This window comes from Falco biarmicus, chromosome 10 (genome assembly GCF_023638135.1).
Source record: "Falco biarmicus isolate bFalBia1 chromosome 10, bFalBia1.pri, whole genome shotgun sequence".
Taxonomy (NCBI): domain Eukaryota; kingdom Metazoa; phylum Chordata; class Aves; order Falconiformes; family Falconidae; genus Falco; species Falco biarmicus.
In genome coordinates, this window is record NC_079297.1 from 18,665,670 (window position 1) to 18,684,293 (window position 18,624).

Genomic DNA, 18,624 nt, shown 5'->3' on the forward strand with positions numbered 1-18,624 from the left:
GCTTCCAGCCCTGGTGCCACCTCCCCTCCTGCCCCAAGAACACGCGGCTACCATGGGGAAGGATAAAAATAAGTTTGGTTGTTTTTTTTATTATTTATAGTCTTATAGTAAAGGGAAGCCTTAACTTGCAAGACAACTCTGGGCAGTATGTACAACATACCTTAGATCCATGGAATGAATGGCATCAAAAGGGGGACAGGGTCACCTACGGGGCAGGGACGGGACACTAGAGTTCAGAAAATGCCACGGAGGTGGGAAGGGGCCGAGGGAGGCATGGGGGGTGAGGGAGGGAAAGAGGAGGGGGCAGGACGCACACGCAGACCACCAGCCCAGCCCCCCGGCTCCATGCTGTGAAGAGAGGGGTGTGGGCACTGGCCCCCCGGCTCTCGCAGGTGCTGGGGGCAGGTGGAATTGCACACGCAGAAAATAAATAGCGAGACCCCCAGCGCTTGCCGGGGGGGTGGAGGGGAGGGGGCAGGCACAGCTCCCCTGTGGGGCCTGGCCTTTTTGGGGGGGCTGCCCGGCTCCTGCGCAGCCTCACCCTTCAGCTCTGGACTGCTGTGGTCCCCAGGTATAAATAGAAATGCTCATATAAAATCAGAAGGGAGAGGACAGAGGAGCTTGCTAGGTGTGGGAGGGCACTGGGGACATCTCACGGCCCCCAGATCCCCCCCATGTCTGTTGGGTGGGCGCTGCGAGGCCCTGCCTGGCCGGCTCCCCCCAGGGCTGCGGTGGTTGGAGTGGGGAAAGGGCCGGGGAAGGCTGGGAAGCTGCAGTCCGAGAGCCTCTACGAGAGAAGGGAGAGAGTCCTTACGCAGCCGGCGGGCGGGCAGCCGACAGCAGCAGGGGGCTGTGGGGGGGCCTAACTGGCCTCCATGCGCAGCTTCTTCCTGCTCTGTGGCTCGTCGGGCTCCGAATCGGAGCTGGAGTCGGAACCGCCATCGAAGGCGGAGATGGTGCTGCCCTTGGGGTTGGTGTAGAGGCTGTTGTCTGTCGAGGGGTAGTTGGCCTGCAGCTGGGCACTTGACCGGGCCTTCTCCAGTGCACGCACTGCAAGGCAGGGCCACCACGTCACCTCCAGCATGCCCATCTGTCCCCACCCCTGGCTCCTGCAGAACCCCTGCTCACCTTGCTGCTCCAGGAGAGCGTTCTGCCGCTTGAGGTCATCGATGTCCTGCTGGTGCGTGTGGTTTTTCCGGCGCATGTACTGGATGTACTCTGTGGCTTTGTCCAGGATTTGGGCCCGGGATGCCTGTTGCAATAGTGGGAAAAGACAGAGGCAAGATAAAGTCCTAGCCCTGGGGGAACCAGTGGGATTTCAGCTGCCCTGTCCCACCCACAGCGCAGCAGAAAGGATTTTGCCGTTATTCTGACATGCCTATGTCACCAGGTGATCCAAAGCCCAGCTCTTGTCCCCACCGGGGACCCCCATGGCAGGGCAGATCCTTGCTAGCACTGGGAAGGGTCACTTCTGAACACCACTGATGGTGCTCAGCTTGGGTCGCGAGCTGGCCCTAGCCAAAACGCGTCCTGCAGCAGCATCCCAGAATGAGAAGCCACCGCTGTGCACCAACAGCCCCACCACAGCCTGCGCAGCTGCCAAGGAAAGTGCCGCTACCCCCGGTGGGCAGAGCCGCCCCACGGCTGTGCCAGGAAGATTCAGCCACACCGGGTGGATTTGCCCCCTTTGTCTTCCCCAGAAAACCCCAGGTGGTAGCAAAGGCTGGGTGTGTGCATGACCTGCCCTCAGGAATGCCAGCTGGCAGGCCCCGTGGGTGAGGAACCGCAGCTCAGCCTTGCTGCTGTGGCTTCCCATCACCGTTGTGGAAATCTCCGTCCAGCCTCAGTGCCGCGGGCCGGGACCCCGGGCAGGCGCATGGCCAGGCTGCCAGCACGCTCCATAAACTCACCTTCTCTCCTTGGAGGGAGGGGACGGAGTCCCGCAGGCTGTGGAAGCTGTCCTTGATGTGGTCCCTGCGCTTGCGCTCCAGCGCGTTGTGATGAGCCCGTTTGTCGGCCTGAGAAGGAAGGGAGAGGGGAGCCTGAGGGGGTGGCACTGTGGGGGAAACCACGACCTGCTCCCCTCTCCCCAGGTGCTGCGGGACAGCCTGCTGAGTCCCAGGAGTGAGTGTGAAAAGCCTCATTGCGTTTCAGCAGCTGCCCCGCTTTGCCTGACAGAGAAGCCAGGGCAGGAGGAGCCAGGCTGCTGACTTTCACCCCAAAACCCCGTGCTGGCAGCTTGGGATGAGGGGCTTGGAGCCGGTGCAGGAGCTTGGCCGAAGCCCCGACTCCCCTTGGCTGGGCGGTGCAGCAGCCGCGACGCCTCCTGCTCCCATCGCAGCGGCAGCTGAGGGCGTGGGAAGGAGGTGGCTCCCGTTGCTTTCAGTTTCTCCCGGCCCTGTCGGAGCCCGCAGGCAGCTTCCTGCTGCTGGGGCAGCCATGCGCCCCACTGGGGGGGCAGAGCTGGGGCAGCAGGGGGGCCTAGCACAGCCTCAAGGGCCAAGAGCAGCTCACAGCACTCTGTCCTGCACCCCCTGCGAGATGGGCTCCCCATCTGACCTCTGCTGACACAACCCCATGGCTTCCCCCCAAAAGCACCACTCTATGTGTCATACTCCCCCCCGCCCCCATATACCCCCAAGATCTGCCCTCACATCCCCCCCTCCCAGAGACAGCCCCTCCGGAGTGCCAGCTCCCCAGATGCCCCCAAAAGCCATAACCCCCATGTCTCCTCTCCCAAAAGAGCCCCAGGCCCACATGTACCCCCCCCCGAAGACAGACACCCCCACTCTGCCCCCAAAAGCCACAGCTCCACAATCCCTCTCTCCTGAAGAGCCCCCACCCCACAGACACCCCCCCAAACACGCACCCCTCAAGAAACACAAGCCCTGTATGTAACACCCCAAACCCATGTCCTTCCCCAAGACCCCCAGCCCCCCAGGTGTGTGTCCCCCAACCCCGCCCCACAGGCCTCTGTCCCCCCACCCTCAGAAGACCCCCGACCCCACAGGTGTGTCACCCCATGAAGACCCCCCACCTCACAGGTGTCCCCCTCCGGAAGACCCCCGACCCTGCAAGTGACCCCCCTCTCCAACACCCCCCAGCCCCAAAGGTGTGTGTCCCCCAACACCTGCAGTCCTGCCCCAGTGCAGTCCCTCCCCCAGAAGACCTCCCAGCTCCACAGGTGCCCCCCCTGCCAGAAGCCCCCAAGGCCCCACAGGTGTGTCCCCCCGAAGACCCCCAGCTGCCCCCCCCCAGCGCCCGCCAGGTGTCCCCCCCAGAAGCTCCCCAGGCCCACAGGTTTCCCCCCCAGAAGACCCCCACTCCCACAGGTGTACCTCCCATGCCCCCCAGCCGTCCCCCTCCCACCCCCAGGACGCCACCAAGCACACGTGCCTCCCCCCCCAGCCCCCCCCGCCCCCCGCGCAGGCGCACTTGCCCCCCGCCCCCCCCCCCCACGTGCTCCCGGTCCCGGGGGCGGCAGCCACATACCGCGGACTGAAACCTCGGCTGCTCTTCCTGAGGGACGCGGGCCAGCGAGGAGGAAGCAGAGGAGGAAGAGGAAGGGGGGGGGGGCGGGAAACGGGGCCGCGGTGGGGGGGAAGGAGAGAGAGAAACCAACAGTTACCCCCCGCTACCCCTTCCCCGGCGCTGCGGGCACCGGAGGGGAGCGGCGGGGAGGATGTCCCGGTGTGGGGGCCCGACTCACGTCGCTCTCCACCTCGATGTCATCGTTGTCGCTCATCGCTCCCGGCCGGGTGAGCCGCGGGCCGCGCCGCCACAACAACAGCGCGCAGCGCGCATGCGCCGCCGCCGCCACACGTGACCTCTCACCCCCCCGCTCCCCGCCGCGCCGCGGGGCACTCTGGGTGCGGGAGTCCGCCTGGGGAGGCGGGGCTATTAAAACTCCCGGTCTGGGGACTACAGCTCCTGGCGTGCACCGCGGTGGAGCGCAGTGCATGCCGGGAGCTGTAGTCCTCGGGCTGGGGGAGCGCGGGTGCCTGTTGCCCCTTATGGAGGGCGGTGGGGCCGCGACGACGCGAAGGCGGAGGACGGTGGCAGTAAGCACGGAGGCGGTGGGTGGAAGAGCTTTTATTGAGCCGTAGAGGAGCATAAGGGGGCGCGGGCTGGCGTAGGGGTGGCACTTTAGGGGGCGGTGGGGGGCTGCTGACCTGGCCTGAGGGGCTGTGAGTCTGGCCTGGGTTGAGGGGGGGCGCGGGCCTGGCCTGAAGGACTGTGGTCTTGGTTTGGGGGGGGGCTGTGGGCTTAGTCTGGGGGGCTGTAGGCCTGGCCTGAGGGGTGGTGGACCTGCTTGAGGGGCTGCAGGCTTGGTCTGGCCTGGGGCCGCTGTGAGCCTGGCCTGAGGGGCTGCAGATCTGGTTAAGGGAGTCCGTGGGACTGGCTTGTGGGGCTGTAGGCCTGCCTGAGGAGGGTCTGGTGGGCCTGGCCTGGGGTGGGCTGCAGGCTTGGCAAGGGTGTCTGCGGGCCTGGCTTGGGAGGGCTGTGGAAGTTTGAGCCTGCTCGGGGGTTTGGGCAGCTCCAGGGGGGCTGTGGACTCCCTGCTCAGGTTCAGAGACCAGGAGGGGTGACCACCGTGGTGGGGCAGGGCAGGCTGTCTCTAACCCAGCTGGTCCTCATCATCTCTTGGCAGCTCGTCCGCATTGGTGGCCTCTGCTGGGTGCCGGTCATTGTCATCATTGCTGCTGCCGCCATCACCCTCTGAGCCAGTCTCATCTGAGTTGTCCTCCTCCAAGTAGCGGTAGCCATGCATCTTGTGGCGTGGGCGGGGGATGCGGGGCAGCCGGTACGCCATGTGCTGTGCCAGCTTGTGCTCCATCCAGAGGTAGGCCCCCACTGCCACCACAAGCGCCAGCAGCATGATGGAGAGCTTGGCCTGCAGGAGGGCAAAGCGGGAGAGTGGCGTGACATTGCATTCCCTGAGCCTGGCAGGCTCTGGAGGTGATGGAGCCAGCAGGGGGGCACTGTGGGGATGACTGCCTGCCTGGCCACGCTTACCTTCATAGGCAGCCCTGACCACAGGTAGACAGTGAAGATTGCCAGGGCCTGCCACCAGTGGTAGATGGTAAAGACAAAGTCTTGGCGCTCCTTGTCAGTGTACAGCATGCCCAGGAGGACTGCGCCAGAGGAGACTGGTTGTCAGCATCCCCCTCTTGTGCCGGTGTCCCCTTTTGGGACACTGTTAGCAGGACCCAGCCACAGCGGGTCTGTCCTGCTCCTTGTCAGCAGGTCCAAGGAGCTGGGGACCACCCAGGTCGCAGTGCCCAGGAACATGAGGAGAGGATACATTGGAAAGCTGGGGACAGCCTGGCTGTGCCAGGGGACAAGAGAGGCTGTGCTGGGGACCTTCCCGGTACTCACTGCTAATGCTGGTCTTGTTGAGGGCACTTCCTGTGCCCCAGAGCACGGCTATGGTGTAGAGCAGAGGTGCCTGGACCACATGCCGGGGCTCAGGTGCCCAGAAGAAGAGAGTCACCAGGAGGGCAGCGTGGATGAGTATTCCAGCTAGCAGTGGGATATGCCGCCGCAGGCGCAGCATGGAGAGGGCCAGGCTGGAGCACGCCGAGGCAGAGAAGCCGTAGGCCATGAGGAGGTACGCCAGCTTCTCCAGCCCCAGGGTACATACACCATAGTTCTGCAGCAAGCACAGGCTCAGTGTTGCTTGGCCAGGCTGTCCCTGCTCTGTCACCCCCCCCCCCACCCTGTCCCTGGGCCCTACCAGGGAGAAGCCAGTGCAGACGAAGAGCACCTCGAAGCCGCTGTAGATGAACAAGGGGAAGAGGTGGCGCAGGCGGTAGTCCCGCATATGCTTGAAAGGCAGCTGGAAGATGTTTCCCCAGCCGATGCTACGCAGGTCGATCTCCTCCGTGGGCCGATACGCCGAGCCACAGAGCACCAGGACCTGCCGAGTGGCTGTGGGTGAGGCACTGCCGGCATCCAGGCCCATCCCCTGCCCGCCGCAGCACTCACCACCAGCATGGCGAGGAAGGCAGCTGCCATCAAAGCGCTCTCCACGATGATGAGGTTGACGCTGCGGGGCAGGCTCTGCAGCACCGTCTTGTTGAAGCCAGGCAGTGTGCCATGGCTCAGGGTCCCTGCCGGGGGGGGGGGGGGGGGCACATGCCATGGCTCAGCCCCAACCAGGGGGTTCCCCACACCACCTTGCTATGCTGTGTCCATGTACTTACCACAGTGCTTGACCCCGAAGAGCGTGTGGTTCAGCTGGTAGAGGTAGTTGTTGAGGAAGAAGAGCATGGGCATCTGAGCACAGACGAAGCTCAGCTGCAAGACATATAGCAGGGGATGCTCAGCACCAGGCTGCCTGGAGCAGCCCCCTGCCCATGCCATGCACCCCACCCAGTGCTCACATGGAAGCAGGCGTAGAAGATGGTCTGGAAGATGATGATGTAGGTATTGCAGGCTCCTCGTGGTGCCTGCTGCTGCTCCTGCACATGTTCCTCCTTGTAGTTGACGTACTCATAGTACTTCTGGGCCATCCTGCATGGCACAGTGGGTAAGCTCGTGCCCCCCAGCCCCCCTGTCATGTCCCCCCTCCGCTGCCTACCGTGTGATGTAGTTGCCCATGGAGGCCCAGAGGGGTACGATGGCCACCCCGATGGCCACAGCAGAGGGCACCAGTGTGTAGTAGCGCTCCCAGTAGTTGCTGGAGACGAAGAGGGCGTAGATGCCCACCGCCAGGAACATGGCCCACTTGGTGCCAAAAAACCTGCCACGGCGAGGAGGAAGAAGCGTCAGTGCCCATGCCGGCATGCTGGCGGGGAGCACAGGCAGTACCATACCTGATGAGGATGGGCGTGTAGAGCAGCGCTGCGACAGGGGTGATGTTGATGCCCATCAGCACCTTGCGGTCAATATCCTCCAGTTCTATGTTGCTGTACTTCACCTCCCGATAGGTCTCATCATAATGCAGGATCAGCTGCATCTGCAGCAGGCCTGGGGGGGTCCAGTGGCTGTCACCCCTGCCCTGAGCCCCCCACACCACAGCAGGGTGTCCCTGGGAAGGGGCAGGGCCATACCCAGGTAGACGCCATAGGTGAGCATGCCAGCCAGGCTGGCGGCCAGCACGTTCTTGACAACACCGAGGCGCTTGCGGCGGAAGTACTTCTGCTCCTCCTCCTCCTCGTTGTAGTCGGGGTGAGTGCTCACAAAATCGTCCAGCTGCGGGTGACCCCAGCTGTCAGCTCTGGGGATGGCCACCAGCCCAGTCCCCCCGGGTGCCTCCCCAGCCTCACCTGTGCCTCAGTGCCCTCAGCACCCAGCCCATTGCCCCCCACTGCTTTGGCCGCATCCTGGTAGTAGGTGGGGTCTTTCTCCATCGCTGCCTCTGGCAGGAGGGGGCCTGGATGGTGTAGGGGTAGGGGGACCCTGTTGGCATCCCCAAGCCTTGCGCCCATGTGTCTTGTACCCCCAGAGCTGCACCCCTGTGCCAGCACCCCCAGACTCTGCACCCATGTGCTTTGCACCCCTATGCCCAGCACCCCCAGACCCCGCACCCATGTATTGCACCCCCAGCACCTTGCACCCATGTGTCCTGCACCCCCAGACCCTGCACCCACGTGCTCTGCACCCCTGTGCCCAGCACCACAACACTGACACCCATGTGCTCCGCACCCCCGCATTCAGCGCTCCCAGATGTGCACCCCCAGCCCCTGCACCCATGTGATTTGCACCCCTGTGCCCAGCACCCCCAGGCCCTGCACACATGTGCTTTGCACCCCGGCACCCCCGGACCGCGCTCCCCTGTACCCGGGGCCAGAGCCTCGGGGCGGAGCGGCCGCCGCTTCCTCTTTCGGACGGGGCGGGCGGGACAGGGGCGTTTAAAGGAGCCGCTCCCGCACCCCCGGGTCCCGCACCCCCGGGTCCCGTACCCCCGGGTCCCGCACCCCCGGGTCCCGCACTCGGCCCGCCTGTGCTGCCGCCGCCTCCGGTCCGCACCCCCAGAGCCCCTCACCTGCACCCGTCCTCGGTATACTGCTCCACCCCACCCCCAGACCCATCACACCCCAATCTGCACCCTGCACAGCACCCAGACCCCCCTTGCACAGCACCCATTGCATCCCCCCAGCACCCTGTCCCCCAGCACAGCACCCGTTGCATCCCCCCACCCCAGCACAGCACCCATTGCATCCCTGCCTTGCACAGCACCCACCCCAACCCACACAGCGTCTGTTCCGCCCCCTGCACAGCACCCCGCTTCTCAGCACCCCTGTACCCCCCACAGCTCCCCCTCACTCCCACCAGGCCCTGGTGTGGGTGCTGCCTGCTTGGGGTGGCTGGTGGCACTGGGTGCCTGCTCTGCTGCTCTCGCTTCCCCTTCCCGGCCTGGGTGATGTGGCAGGGTGCTCAGTTGGGGGACATCCCGGTTTGGGGGTGCAGGGCTGGTTTGGGGGGTGGTGGGGCACATGCCTGTCCTTGTGTCACCCAAAACCCAGGGCTGGGAGGGTGCTCAGGCACGTGGCGATGCTGGGGTGCCTATGGCTGTGCAGTGCCGGTGCTCCAGGGCAGGGTGGGGAGGGTGAAATCTCCCTCACAGGGAGCCAGGGCAGGATCCGGCCCAGCCGGTAGTGGGGGATTCTTGAGATGTGGTGGAGGATCAGCCAGTACCACGTGGGGAGGGTGCTGTGGCCATGGCTTCTGTGGGACGCGGGACAGCCCCAGGAAGGGCCACAGTAGTGCAGGATGCAGCCCCAGGGGCTGCTGGGGAACAGCACCCATCTTGACGCCCCCTTGCCCTGGGCAAGGGTGAGAGGAGCCACCCCGGGATGCCAGGGGGCAAGGGCCCTTCCCAGGGGTGCAGGTCCATGGCCCCAAACCTGAGTGATGGGAGGAGCGAGGCAGGCTGGGGGTGCAGCCCCCCTAGTGTGTGTCCCCCCCTGGGGCTGATTTGGGTCCCCAGCACCATGCAACCCCCAGGTCTGATGGAGAGCAGTGCCCTGGTTTTCTGCATCCTCAGAAAACTGCAGAGCATCTCTTGCCCAGGCATGTCCCACCTTAGGATGGGGGACCCTGGTACCCCCCATGAGGCCATTTTGGGTCCCTAGTGGGTCTCTCCAGCGGATGTGTGGCATCTTCTGGGGAGGCAGGGGGTGCTTGGGGGATAGCTGTGCCCTCCAAAAGCCAAGGCTGGCTCCTAGGGCTGCCCTGGGCATCATGGCCAAGCTCATGGTGCCAATCTGGGCTACCAGCAGCGGGGATCCATTCTGCCTTCCCTGGAGAGCTGCTGCGGTCCCTGGGGAGTGTGGCCATGTGGGCTGAGCCGGGATGTGGTGGCGGGGTGTGTGGGACAGGGCTGCTGCCCTTCCTGTTTACGAAGCGGGGTAATTAGTCCCTGGTGGAGGAGCGGGTATGTGGGGAGCTGGCCGAGGGGAGGTGAAGGTTGCGGTGCTGGGCAGGAGGAACCAGTGCCATCAGGCATGGCTGGACACAGGGTGAGCTGAGGGCTCAACCAGCTGGCACTGGGGTCGGAGTGGGCAGACAGGGGACCCGTGGGGTCCATTGGCATGTCTGTGGGGTCCCCATGGGTCAAAGTGGTCCCAAAGATCATGATGATGGGTTTCTTTGGGGTCCCCCTGGGTCAGGGTGGTCCCAAAGATCAGGATTATGGGTGTCTATGGAGTCCCCGTGGGTCAGGGTGGTTCCAAGAAGCAGGTTGATGGGTGTCAGTGGGGTCCCTGTGGGTCAGGGTGGTCCCAGGGGAGCAGGGTGAGGGGTATCTATTGGTCATGGTACCCTTAGGAATCAGCATGATGGGTGTCTGTGGTGGCACTGGGGGGCAGGGTGGCCCAGGGGGACAGGACAATGGGTGTCTCTGGGGTTCCCGTGGGTCAGGGTAGCCCAGAAGAGCAAGATGAGGTGTCTGTGGGGTCCCTGTGGGTCACGGTTCGTGGCACTGGTTAGGTGGCCACAGCAGTTTCCCAGTGCCACTGTCCCATGTGGGAGGTCCCATCCCATCCTGTCCCAGGCCTTGGCCCCACTGCCAGCCCCACAGAGGCGGGGCACAGTCCTGCCCGCCCCTGGCCATGGGGCCTGGCCACCAGCCCCACAGCATTTAGGAGGGGCACTCTGAGCCTCAGCAGTGCCAGCCTGACCTCACTTACCTCTCGCCACCACTCAGCCCCCCAGGTAGGCACCTTGGGGCCCCAGGGACTGGACCCCCCTTTGTGGCACTCAGCTGGCCCCATGCAGGTGGAGGCTGTGGGGCACTGGGCACCCCACTGGGTGGGTTCCCTCAAGGAAGAGTGGGTGCATTTGGCATGGAGAAGGGCCAGGGAGGTGGGGAAAGATGTGGGGCTGTGTCTCTGTGCCGCAGCTCTGGGGGTGTCTTTGTGTGCTGGTGGAGTGATGCTGTGCCCGAAGGTACTGCTGCAGCTCACACAGCCCCGCACCAGGGTCCCTGGGATCCCCCTGGGTCAGCCTGGGGTGCTGCCCCGCACCAGGGTCCCTGGGATCCCCATGGGTCAGCCCGGGGTGCTGCCCCACACCAGGGTCCCTGAGGTCCCTGCGAGGTGACCCTGTGTCAGCAGGGCAGCCCAGGCAGGTCCATGGCCAGAGGCTGGCGGTGATCCCGGAGTTCAGGAAGGGCCCGGGAATCCCAGGCATCCCCCGCCGGGTGCACCGGGGCCTCTGGCAGCCGCGCCGGGCTGAGTCAGCCGGTGGCCAGCACAGCCCTGAGCACCCAACCACCCTTCAGAGGTGCCGCGGGGTGCCTCGGCCAGCTCGGGGCGTGGGTGTCTCGCTGCGGCGTGACTCTTGGGATTGAGCCGGCATCTCTGGCGCTTCCAGCTGCAGCGTAACCCACTCCGTGTCTCTCCCCAGGGCCACCACACTCTCCGTGGAGACCAGCAGCTCATTCCCACAGCTTGGCATGCACCAGCCCCTCGAGCCCCCTGGGCCGCAGCCCCTGGGCTACGGCAAGTGCAGCCCGGTGGGCAGCGATGCCGGGAAAGCTGCTGGGTGCAGTGCAGGCAGCGAGGCCAGCGGAGGCATCGGGAAGGGGCCAGTGATCTGCAGTGCCATATGGTGAGAGCGAGGGGACAGGGGCAGAAGGGAGACAGGGTGCTTGGGGTGAGGTGGGCAGCAGGTGCTGTGGCAGCGCTGGGGTGATGGTGTCCCTGGGTTAGTGCTGATGAGGGATGCTGGGGGACAAGTTTGGGGTCCTTGGGCCACGACACCCCAGCATGGCTCAAGGGAGGAAACAAAAGGACTGCTGGGAACGGTGCTGTGCAGGGGGCACAAGGAGCCCTTGTTCCCTGCAGCAAGGGAAAGACTCAGGCGCGTGGAGTCCCTGTCCTCTCCCCAGGGACTCTGGTTTGATGCTGGGCTGGAATGATGCGGAGCTGGCATGACGTGGAGCTCCTCTCCATCCTCACTGGGAGCATGAGAGCTCTGACATGGCTAGGGTCTCACTGACATCCCTGTCCCCACAGCGGGAACCCCTACGCGGGGCTGGTGAGCCACCTGCGGGCAGCCTGGCTCTCGGGGAAGACACGGCCCTTGGAGTACCGCATGGCCCAGCTGGAAGCCCTGGGACGCTTCTTGGATGAGAAGAAGCAGGACATCCTGGATGCCACCGCCTTGGACATGGGCAAGGTGAGAGAGAATGGATGGGTGCTGGCCACCAGGGTCACATCTCTGGGGCCTTTCATACCCTCTTGTCTGGGTCTTGCATCCTCCTGGGTGCAGGCGTGGGGCTCTGGGCATGGGGGTCCCCTCATCAGGGTCCTGCATCCCCCTTGATGTGCTCCATGGCTGGTGTGGTGTACCTGTAGGTACTGCGTCCCTGCAGAGCTCTTTGTAGCCAGGGTTAGCTGGAGGATGTGTAGGGACTGTGCTGCTAGGCAGGCTCGATGCTGCTAACCCCATCCCCGGTGCACTTAACTGGCCAAAGGCCCTGTTGGGCGCTGCCAGGTGGGACCCTCAGCATTGCTGAGCTTCACCCTCTGCATCTGCCCCATGCATCGAGTCCCGGGTGGCTTCATGTGACCTCCACAGAGGGTATTGTCCTGGGGTGCTTCTTGCCAGCCTGGTTGCACCTGAGATTACTGGCGTTGTGCAAGGTGCTGGCATTGCACATTCCTCCCAGGGCTGCTGGCCTCACAGGGACTGGTTTTGCTGGCATGGCACTGAGCCAGTGGCACAGGCAGGGACCTGGATGTGGCTCTGGTTATTGTGGCACAGTGGGAGCTCCCAGATGGTCTGCTGAGGAAGCGGGAGCATTCCTGATGTGCTGTGTCTAGCAGTCTCAGCTCACCACTTCTCTGTCTAGCTGCTTCAGGACCCTTTTCTCCTGGTTTTTCTTACCCTGATGTGTTGCAGCCCAACAGACCACTGCACGCTTTGCTCACGCAGCATTAGGAAACATTTTCAGAGGGATAGCTTGACCTGACGCAGCATAACTGGTCTTGTCTGGTAGTGGTAGCACTCAGACCCGAAGGATTAGTGTCTGTGGGTGCATCAGCACAGCAGCCTGTGCTCTCAGACATGACTTTCAACATCCTGACATCTCTCAAGGCTTGTAATTGCCTTGTTTGTTTGAGGTGAGGGCCTTCTCCTTCAGTCAGGGATTGATAGGCATCAGTGCTCGAAGTGCGTCCTTCATCTCTCCTAATTGTATGTAATTAGAGCCAGTTGTCTTGTAATATGCTTGTTATGCAGTCAGGTCTTCATAGTTAGAGGGACAGTTCATCTGGTCTTACGTATCTGGGGTGGGTACCTCACCACCAGGGGTGCCAGTTACTCTCCACTGATGACTGAAGGTGCTTGGATGACCTCAGTCTTAATGTCCCATCTTATAACCTTCGTGCCCCATCAAAACCCTTGATAGCCCATCTTCACCAGCAGTTTCTTCATCCTCCTAGTGATGCAACTGTCAGCTCAGGCTGAGAGCAACCCCGTTGCTTCACCGCATGTCTGATGTGCCTGCTGAGCCCTCGTGTCTAGGAGCAGCTTGGCCTCCTGGCAGCAGCATGTGTCCAGGCCCTTGAGTGGTGTCAGGGACCTCAGGGTCCCTTGAGTTGGGGCTTGGTGGTGGAGCATGAGAGGTTGCTGCCTGGGAGTCAGCAACCAAACTTTCCAACCCCAAAGTGGTGTGTTGCTGCAGCGATGAGAAGGCTCCCACCCAGGGATGCTTTGGGGTTGGAGTCCAGAGGACGTTGTGGTGGAGGGTGTCAGACAGCTGCGTCCACTGCACTTTGCAAACATGGATTCATGGCACAGGAGCTTTGCTCCTCCTGCTCTCCAGGGCAATGCAGGGGATTTACTGAGCCTGCTGTTACCTTCTTGTGTCCTTACACTTCTCCTGCAAGAACGGTCCTGAGCTGTGCTTCACAGCTGTAGTTACGGCAGCGGGGAGGACCCACCATGGGCAGGAAATGCCTTGGCAGCTCCTGGATGCCGGCTCTGACGTCCCGCCACTGCTCCCAAGTCACTGTCCATTTAGTCATTGCCTGTTGGGATGGTGTATCTCGGAGAAACCTGCTGGGTTTGTTTAATTCCCTGACCAGGACATCTCACCTGACCTGCCTTTCCCAGCTGCATGCCAGCCGAGTGCAGGAGCTCCAGGAGCTCCAGGGGGTTTCTGCCTGGAATGGGAGTCTGATAGCACTCGGCCAAATTCCATCATGGGGTGTTTAATTAAGTGGTTGCTCTTCTTCGTATTTCTCTTCAAACAAAGCAACATTTTAAGTTCAGCTTTTGTGCATGGGAGGGAGCTCAGGGCTTTGCTTCCAGCTTGTGTGTCCAAGTGGTCAGGACACAAACACACCAGTGCAAGAGCACTGTCCCACCCTGGGCCAGCAGCACAGAGCTGCCTCTGACAGCAATACCAGCTTTTCTGGAGCTCCAGTGACATTGCTCAGTCCCCTCTTGGCTCAGGGCTCTGCTGCCAGGTGAGCATTTCACAGATGCTGAGCTCAGAAAGCTGTTAAATATTGTTGAAGATGTTAAATATTGTTTTTCTTCTCTGCCAAATACCTATTTTCATAAAATTTCAGGGGCTGATATTCCCCAGGGAGGTGATAGGAACTTCTGCTTGATAGATCCTACTTAATAATAGCTTCTCCTGCTCTTCATGGGCAGAAGAGGGGAAGATGTCTCCTGCAGAAGGGAAGGAGATGGGGTCAGTGTTGGGGTGATGGTTATGTGATGTCTGTCCCCAGCCATCCTTTGAGGCTTACTTCACTGAGATCCTCCTCTGCAAGAACAATCTCAATGACACCCTGAACAACCTGTCCCACTGGATGAAGGACGAGTACGTGGACAAGAATCTGGTAAGGCAGAAGCTCTGGGCTGACTTGGGAAGGGAAGAGGGGAGGTGACTTGTCGGTGGTGAGGGGCAGAGCGGGTTGGGGAGGGCAGCACTGCATGCTGGGCTGAGGCTGGACAGGAGGCGACAGAAGCAGCACTGAGGTCATGATCTTTCTTGCAGGTGACACAGCTGGACTCGGCCTTCATCCGCAAGGACCCGTATGGCGTGGTGCTCATCATTGCACCCTGGAACTACCCCATCCACCTCCTCCTGGTGCCCCTCATTGGGGCCATTGCTGCTGGTGAGCCGAACCTCTCCTCTGGCCTGGAGGATCCAGGCAGTGCCAGGTGCTGGCAAGGGGGTCTGCCAGGGGCCTTGTCCCCAGGCTGGGATGCCACAAGGGCTGGCTGTCACCATGTCACTGCTCTGATGTCCTGTCTGTCTCCTCCCAGGTAACTGTGTTGTTGTCAAACCCTCGGAGACATCCAAGAACACAGAGAGGCTTGTTGCTGAAATGCTGACCTGCTACCTGGACAATGTAAGAAGTTCTTCCTGTCCTTGTGCCTGTCCCTGCCCCAGGGCTGTGGTGTTCCCAACCCTGCCCTGCACACGCCAGCACCACTTCATCCCTGGTTTCAGGTGCTGCTGTATGTCCTTCCTCCGCGCTCAGCAGCCCGGGATGCTGTTGGTGGGGATGGGGACACAGTGGCCCAGGCAGGTGCTGACAGCGGGGTACCCTTCATCTTATGTGGCAGGACTGCTTTGCCGTGGTGACCGCGGGTGTGCAGGAGACCACCAGGCTGCTGGAGAACAAGTTTGACTACATCTTCTTCACTGGTACGTCCCGTGGGCCAGAGCAGAGCCCTGCCTGGCTTTTGTGCAGTGAGGGATTCCCTCTGGACACCCCACTGTGAGCTACCCTGCCCATCGGTGTGAGACAGTGGGCAGCCGGCATGCAAACAAGACCCCTTCCTTGCCCTCGGAGAAGGCAGAGCTCATTGCGTTGGGCATCTGGCATCAGGATCTGTTGGAGAATCCAGTATGTGTGTGTCTGAGGGTTTGCTGGGACTTGGTATGTTTCTCCTGGACCTGGCTCCCCACAGTGCCACATCCCAGAGCTGTGCTGTAGCTGGTGGGATCCTCACCATGATGCATCTCTTCCCTGCCCACAGGCAGCCCCTCCGTGGGGAGGATCGTGATGACAGCTGCTGCCAAGCACCTGACGCCCATAACACTGGAGCTGGGGGGCAAGAACCCCTGCTACGTGTCTGACACCTGCGATGTGCAGAACGTGGCCCGGCGCGTGGCCTGGGGCCGCTTCTTCAATGCGGGGCAGACCTGCATTGCACCCGACTACGTGCTGTGCAGCCTGGAGATGCAGGAGAAGCTGATGCCTGCCCTGCGTGAGGCCATCACTGAATTTTTTGGCTCCAACCCCCGGGAATCCCCCGACTTCGGTCGCATTGTGGGGGACAAGCAGTTCCGCCGCGTCCGGGCGCTGCTGTGCAGCGGGCGTGTGGCCATCGGGGGACAGACGGACGAGAAGGAGCGCTACATCGGTGAGGATGTGGGGCCCGGGGCTTGTGGGACCACCTGTGCCCATGCGCCGGGTAATGTTTTGCCATAACCCTTCTCTGCAGCTCCCACGGTGCTGGCGGACGTGCTGCCCTCTGACCCTGCCATGCAGGAGGAGATCTTTGGGCCCATCCTGCCCATTGTTGTTGTGGCCAACATGGATGAAGCCATCGACTTTATCAATGCACGGCCGCAGCCGCTGGCCATCTATGCCTTCTCCTGTGACAGCAAGGTGCGTGTGGTCCATGGACCAGAAAAGAGGTTGAGGGAAATGGGGCAGCAGGGCTTGTGACCACCTTGCTGACAGCCCGGGGCATGTTCTGAAGGGTCTTTGGATGAGTTGGGTCACATTTGACAAATGCTACTTGCAGAGCCAGGGTGGAAGACCCACACACCCTTCTCTGCTTCCCTCCCAGGTGGTGAAACAGGTCCTGGAGCGGACAAGCAGCGGCGGCTTCTGTGGCAACGACACCCTGATGCACGTGACATTGACCTCGCTGCCCTTTGGTGGAATTGGTAAGTCCAAAGCCCCCAAGCTGCCTGCCCTGGCCAATGTGCACCGGGTGTGATCCTGCCCACGGTGCCTGAGCCGTGCTGGCCACGGTGTGGAAGGGTCTCGGGGCAGTTGGGGCACCCAGGCCTGGGTCCCAGGTCCAGGGGGCTTAAAGGTTGGGAGGGAAATCCTTGTGCCCCTGCCAGGACCCCACCAGAGGCCCCTGGCATCACTGTGCGAGGGCTTAGCTCTCAGGCTTTGCAGCCCCGTTTCTGCAGGACGTGTGTGGAGCACTGTGAGGTTTCTTCTCTCCGTGTTTGCCACCCCAAGCACGGTGTTCCCTGTGTACGTGCAAACACTTCATATAGAAGGTAGGGAAATCTGAACTGCTTGATTATTTTCCTGGTATTTCTGAGCAGCATGGGCACCATGAGTGAATTTTGTGCCAGGGTTGGGTTCCAGCCCTGCTCAGGCTTACCTGGGAGCTCCTCAAGTGCTACTGCCTTTGGTCTATCCATCACTCTGCTCCTTGTCTGGGAGCACAACCAACCAACTCGTTGTACTTCCTGGGTAGGTGAGCTTCCTCCTGCAGACAGCGTGGTGCTCAGTAGGAGCCTGTAACATCCCTCAGAAACAGGCTTGTACATTTATTCTGCCTTTTAGGACTAAACAGTAGGAGCAAAACACTTATAAATGTTTGGAGAACCTGCTTCTGGTAACTTGGAGATCCTCCTTGGCAAAGAGGAGGTTTTGGGTCGCCAAGGGCACCAATAATTGTTTTCTTAGGTGTAAAGTGAAGCCTGCTCAGCCCTGGGCCCTGGTTGTAGCACTGCCCAGGAAAGAGCGTGGGAATCCAGGAACCCTGTGACAATGTTTCCCCCCAGTGCTTTCCCAGTCTCCTGGTCTCTTCCCCAGGATATTCTCTGGGGAAGATAGCTCAGTTTTACGCTGCCCATGCTCAGCATCTTTGTTGGGGGTGGCAGCTGAATCAGACATAATAGGACACCATGACAGCAAATCACAATTAATTCCTCACCTGACTGTGTCTCAGGGAACAATTTTTGGTCGTTCCCATACTGTAACTTATCTTTATGGAAATGATTCAGACAAATTGCCTCAAATTATCAGGTGAAGCCATTTTATAGTAGCCCGGTCAGGTGAAGGGTCTGAAGTCATCGGGGTGAGACGGCATTTGCCAAAGCTTCCACAGCAGCTCGGACATGAAGTCACTCGGCTATTAACCACAATGTGCAACCTCAAGCTTAAACCAGCCACAGGAATCAGGAGAACTGGTGGTGGTGTCAACATGACTCCAATTTTTACGAGCTCTGGGATGAAGCTGACCTTCACAGGGGCTGCGCTGGTGGCTACAAGCCGTGGGTCTATATGGTAATGCACCGTAGAGGCTGTAGAGGAAAACTGAGCCAAGGACAAGGCACAGAGAAGGGTGAGATCTCCTCCACTGTGTCCACGTTGCTCAGCAGCGGGAGCATTTGCATGAGAAAAGCCTGTAAAATTTTCCTTGTGTTGACGGTGTGTGGGCAGGTGGAGTGGGCAGGAGCAGAGCCCCAGAACAAGTCTGGACCTGTGCTGTGTGTTGCAGGGAGCAGCGGCTTGGGGATGTACCATGGCAAGTTCACCTTCGACACCTTCACCCACCGCCGCAGCTGCCTGCACCGCAACATGGGCCTGGAGGCCCTCAACAGCCTGCGCTACCCGCCCTACAGCCAGCAGAAGCTGGGGCTGCTGACGGCCACCTTCGAGATCAAGCGCAAGGGCATGTGCACCCTGCTCTGAGGGCTGTCCCGTGCTGCTCACAGACTCGGGGGGGAGAACTCTTGGCTGGGTCACCCTGGGGAGCAAAATCACCCTCCCTGAGGGGCTGACACGCTTCTCCCTCCTTGGCACCAGTCCCCTCTTCCCTTGCCACATTCTTTGCCTCGCTGCCACCCTGACGCACGTCAGATGGTGGGGATGGACATCTCCTGCACCCTTGCTCCTCCCCAGCTGCCTCTGCTCTGGACTGTTTACCAGGACACATCTGAAATGGACAAAAAGTTCTTTTTCTCACCCTGTACTTCTTTTCTCAGCAGAGAAATGGTCCCCGTGAGGCTGAGGACCAGCAGTTAGCCCCGTCTCCCATCAGATGGACCTTTCCTTTGGGATGAACCTCGCTCTCCCTCTCAGTGCTGATTGTTGCTTTTTCCTCCATGTAACCCTGCCTGTAGTAAAGACTTTGCATTGAGCTCTCCTGCCTGGCCTTGCCTCGCGC

At 61.4% G+C, this 18,624-nt stretch overlaps 3 protein-coding genes across 13 annotated transcripts in view; 1 reads left to right on the plus strand and 2 right to left on the minus strand.

Moving 5' to 3' along the window:
- Positions 1 to 58: 58 nt before the first annotated feature.
- MAX (MYC associated factor X) lies at positions 59 to 3,844 on the minus strand. 2 transcript variants are annotated; one of them, XM_056353541.1, is made up of 5 exons: positions 3,710 to 3,844; positions 3,493 to 3,519; positions 1,911 to 2,018; positions 1,129 to 1,258; positions 59 to 1,050 (listed from the first exon to the last, which is right to left on the minus strand). In XM_056353541.1, exons 1-5 carry the CDS (start codon positions 3,743 to 3,745, stop codon positions 863 to 865), a joined length of 489 nt encoding a protein of 162 aa, XP_056209516.1. In that variant the 5' UTR covers positions 3,746 to 3,844; the 3' UTR covers positions 59 to 862. The 2 variants fall into 2 exon arrangements, with proteins under 2 accessions (XP_056209516.1, XP_056209517.1); XM_056353542.1 differs by having other exon boundaries at positions 1,129 to 1,252; positions 3,710 to 3,842.
- Positions 3,845 to 4,072: 228 nt separating this feature from the next.
- UNC93B1 (unc-93 homolog B1, TLR signaling regulator) lies at positions 4,073 to 8,393 on the minus strand. 6 transcript variants are annotated; one of them, XM_056353497.1, is made up of 11 exons: positions 8,278 to 8,393; positions 7,272 to 7,378; positions 7,056 to 7,197; positions 6,819 to 6,972; positions 6,584 to 6,745; positions 6,387 to 6,516; positions 6,207 to 6,300; positions 5,989 to 6,113; positions 5,380 to 5,920; positions 5,017 to 5,135; positions 4,073 to 4,894 (listed from the first exon to the last, which is right to left on the minus strand). In XM_056353497.1, exons 2-11 carry the CDS (start codon positions 7,353 to 7,355, stop codon positions 4,619 to 4,621), a joined length of 1,827 nt encoding a protein of 608 aa, XP_056209472.1. In that variant the 5' UTR covers positions 7,356 to 7,378; positions 8,278 to 8,393; the 3' UTR covers positions 4,073 to 4,618. The 6 variants fall into 6 exon arrangements, with proteins under 6 accessions (XP_056209472.1, XP_056209475.1, XP_056209473.1 ...); XM_056353500.1 differs by lacking the exon at positions 8,278 to 8,393 and adding an exon at positions 7,786 to 8,024; XM_056353498.1 differs by lacking the exon at positions 8,278 to 8,393 and adding an exon at positions 7,742 to 7,781.
- A 145-nt stretch (positions 8,394 to 8,538) lies between these two features.
- LOC130155797 (NADH dehydrogenase [ubiquinone] iron-sulfur protein 8, mitochondrial-like) overlaps positions 8,539 to 18,624 on the plus strand; it is a 28,172-nt gene continuing 18,086 nt past the window's right edge. Inside the window, exons 1-10 of one of the 5 annotated variants that reach the window (XM_056353491.1) lie at positions 8,539 to 11,058; positions 11,466 to 11,628; positions 14,196 to 14,306; positions 14,465 to 14,585; positions 14,737 to 14,822; positions 15,040 to 15,121; positions 15,457 to 15,843; positions 15,925 to 16,091; positions 16,276 to 16,375; positions 17,956 to 18,598. In XM_056353491.1, the coding sequence (XP_056209466.1) occupies positions 10,904 to 11,058; positions 11,466 to 11,628; positions 14,196 to 14,306; positions 14,465 to 14,585; positions 14,737 to 14,822; positions 15,040 to 15,121; positions 15,457 to 15,843; positions 15,925 to 16,091; positions 16,276 to 16,375; positions 17,956 to 18,149 (1,566 nt within the window). In that variant the 5' untranslated portion in view covers positions 8,539 to 10,903 and the 3' untranslated portion in view covers positions 18,150 to 18,598. Of the gene's footprint in view, positions 11,059 to 11,465; positions 11,629 to 14,195; positions 14,307 to 14,464; positions 14,632 to 14,736; positions 14,823 to 15,039; positions 15,122 to 15,456; positions 15,844 to 15,924; positions 16,092 to 16,275; positions 16,376 to 17,955; positions 18,599 to 18,624 lie in introns of those variants that run through there. The other 4 variants (XM_056353492.1, XM_056353489.1, XM_056353490.1 and 1 more) reach the window with 4 other exon arrangements.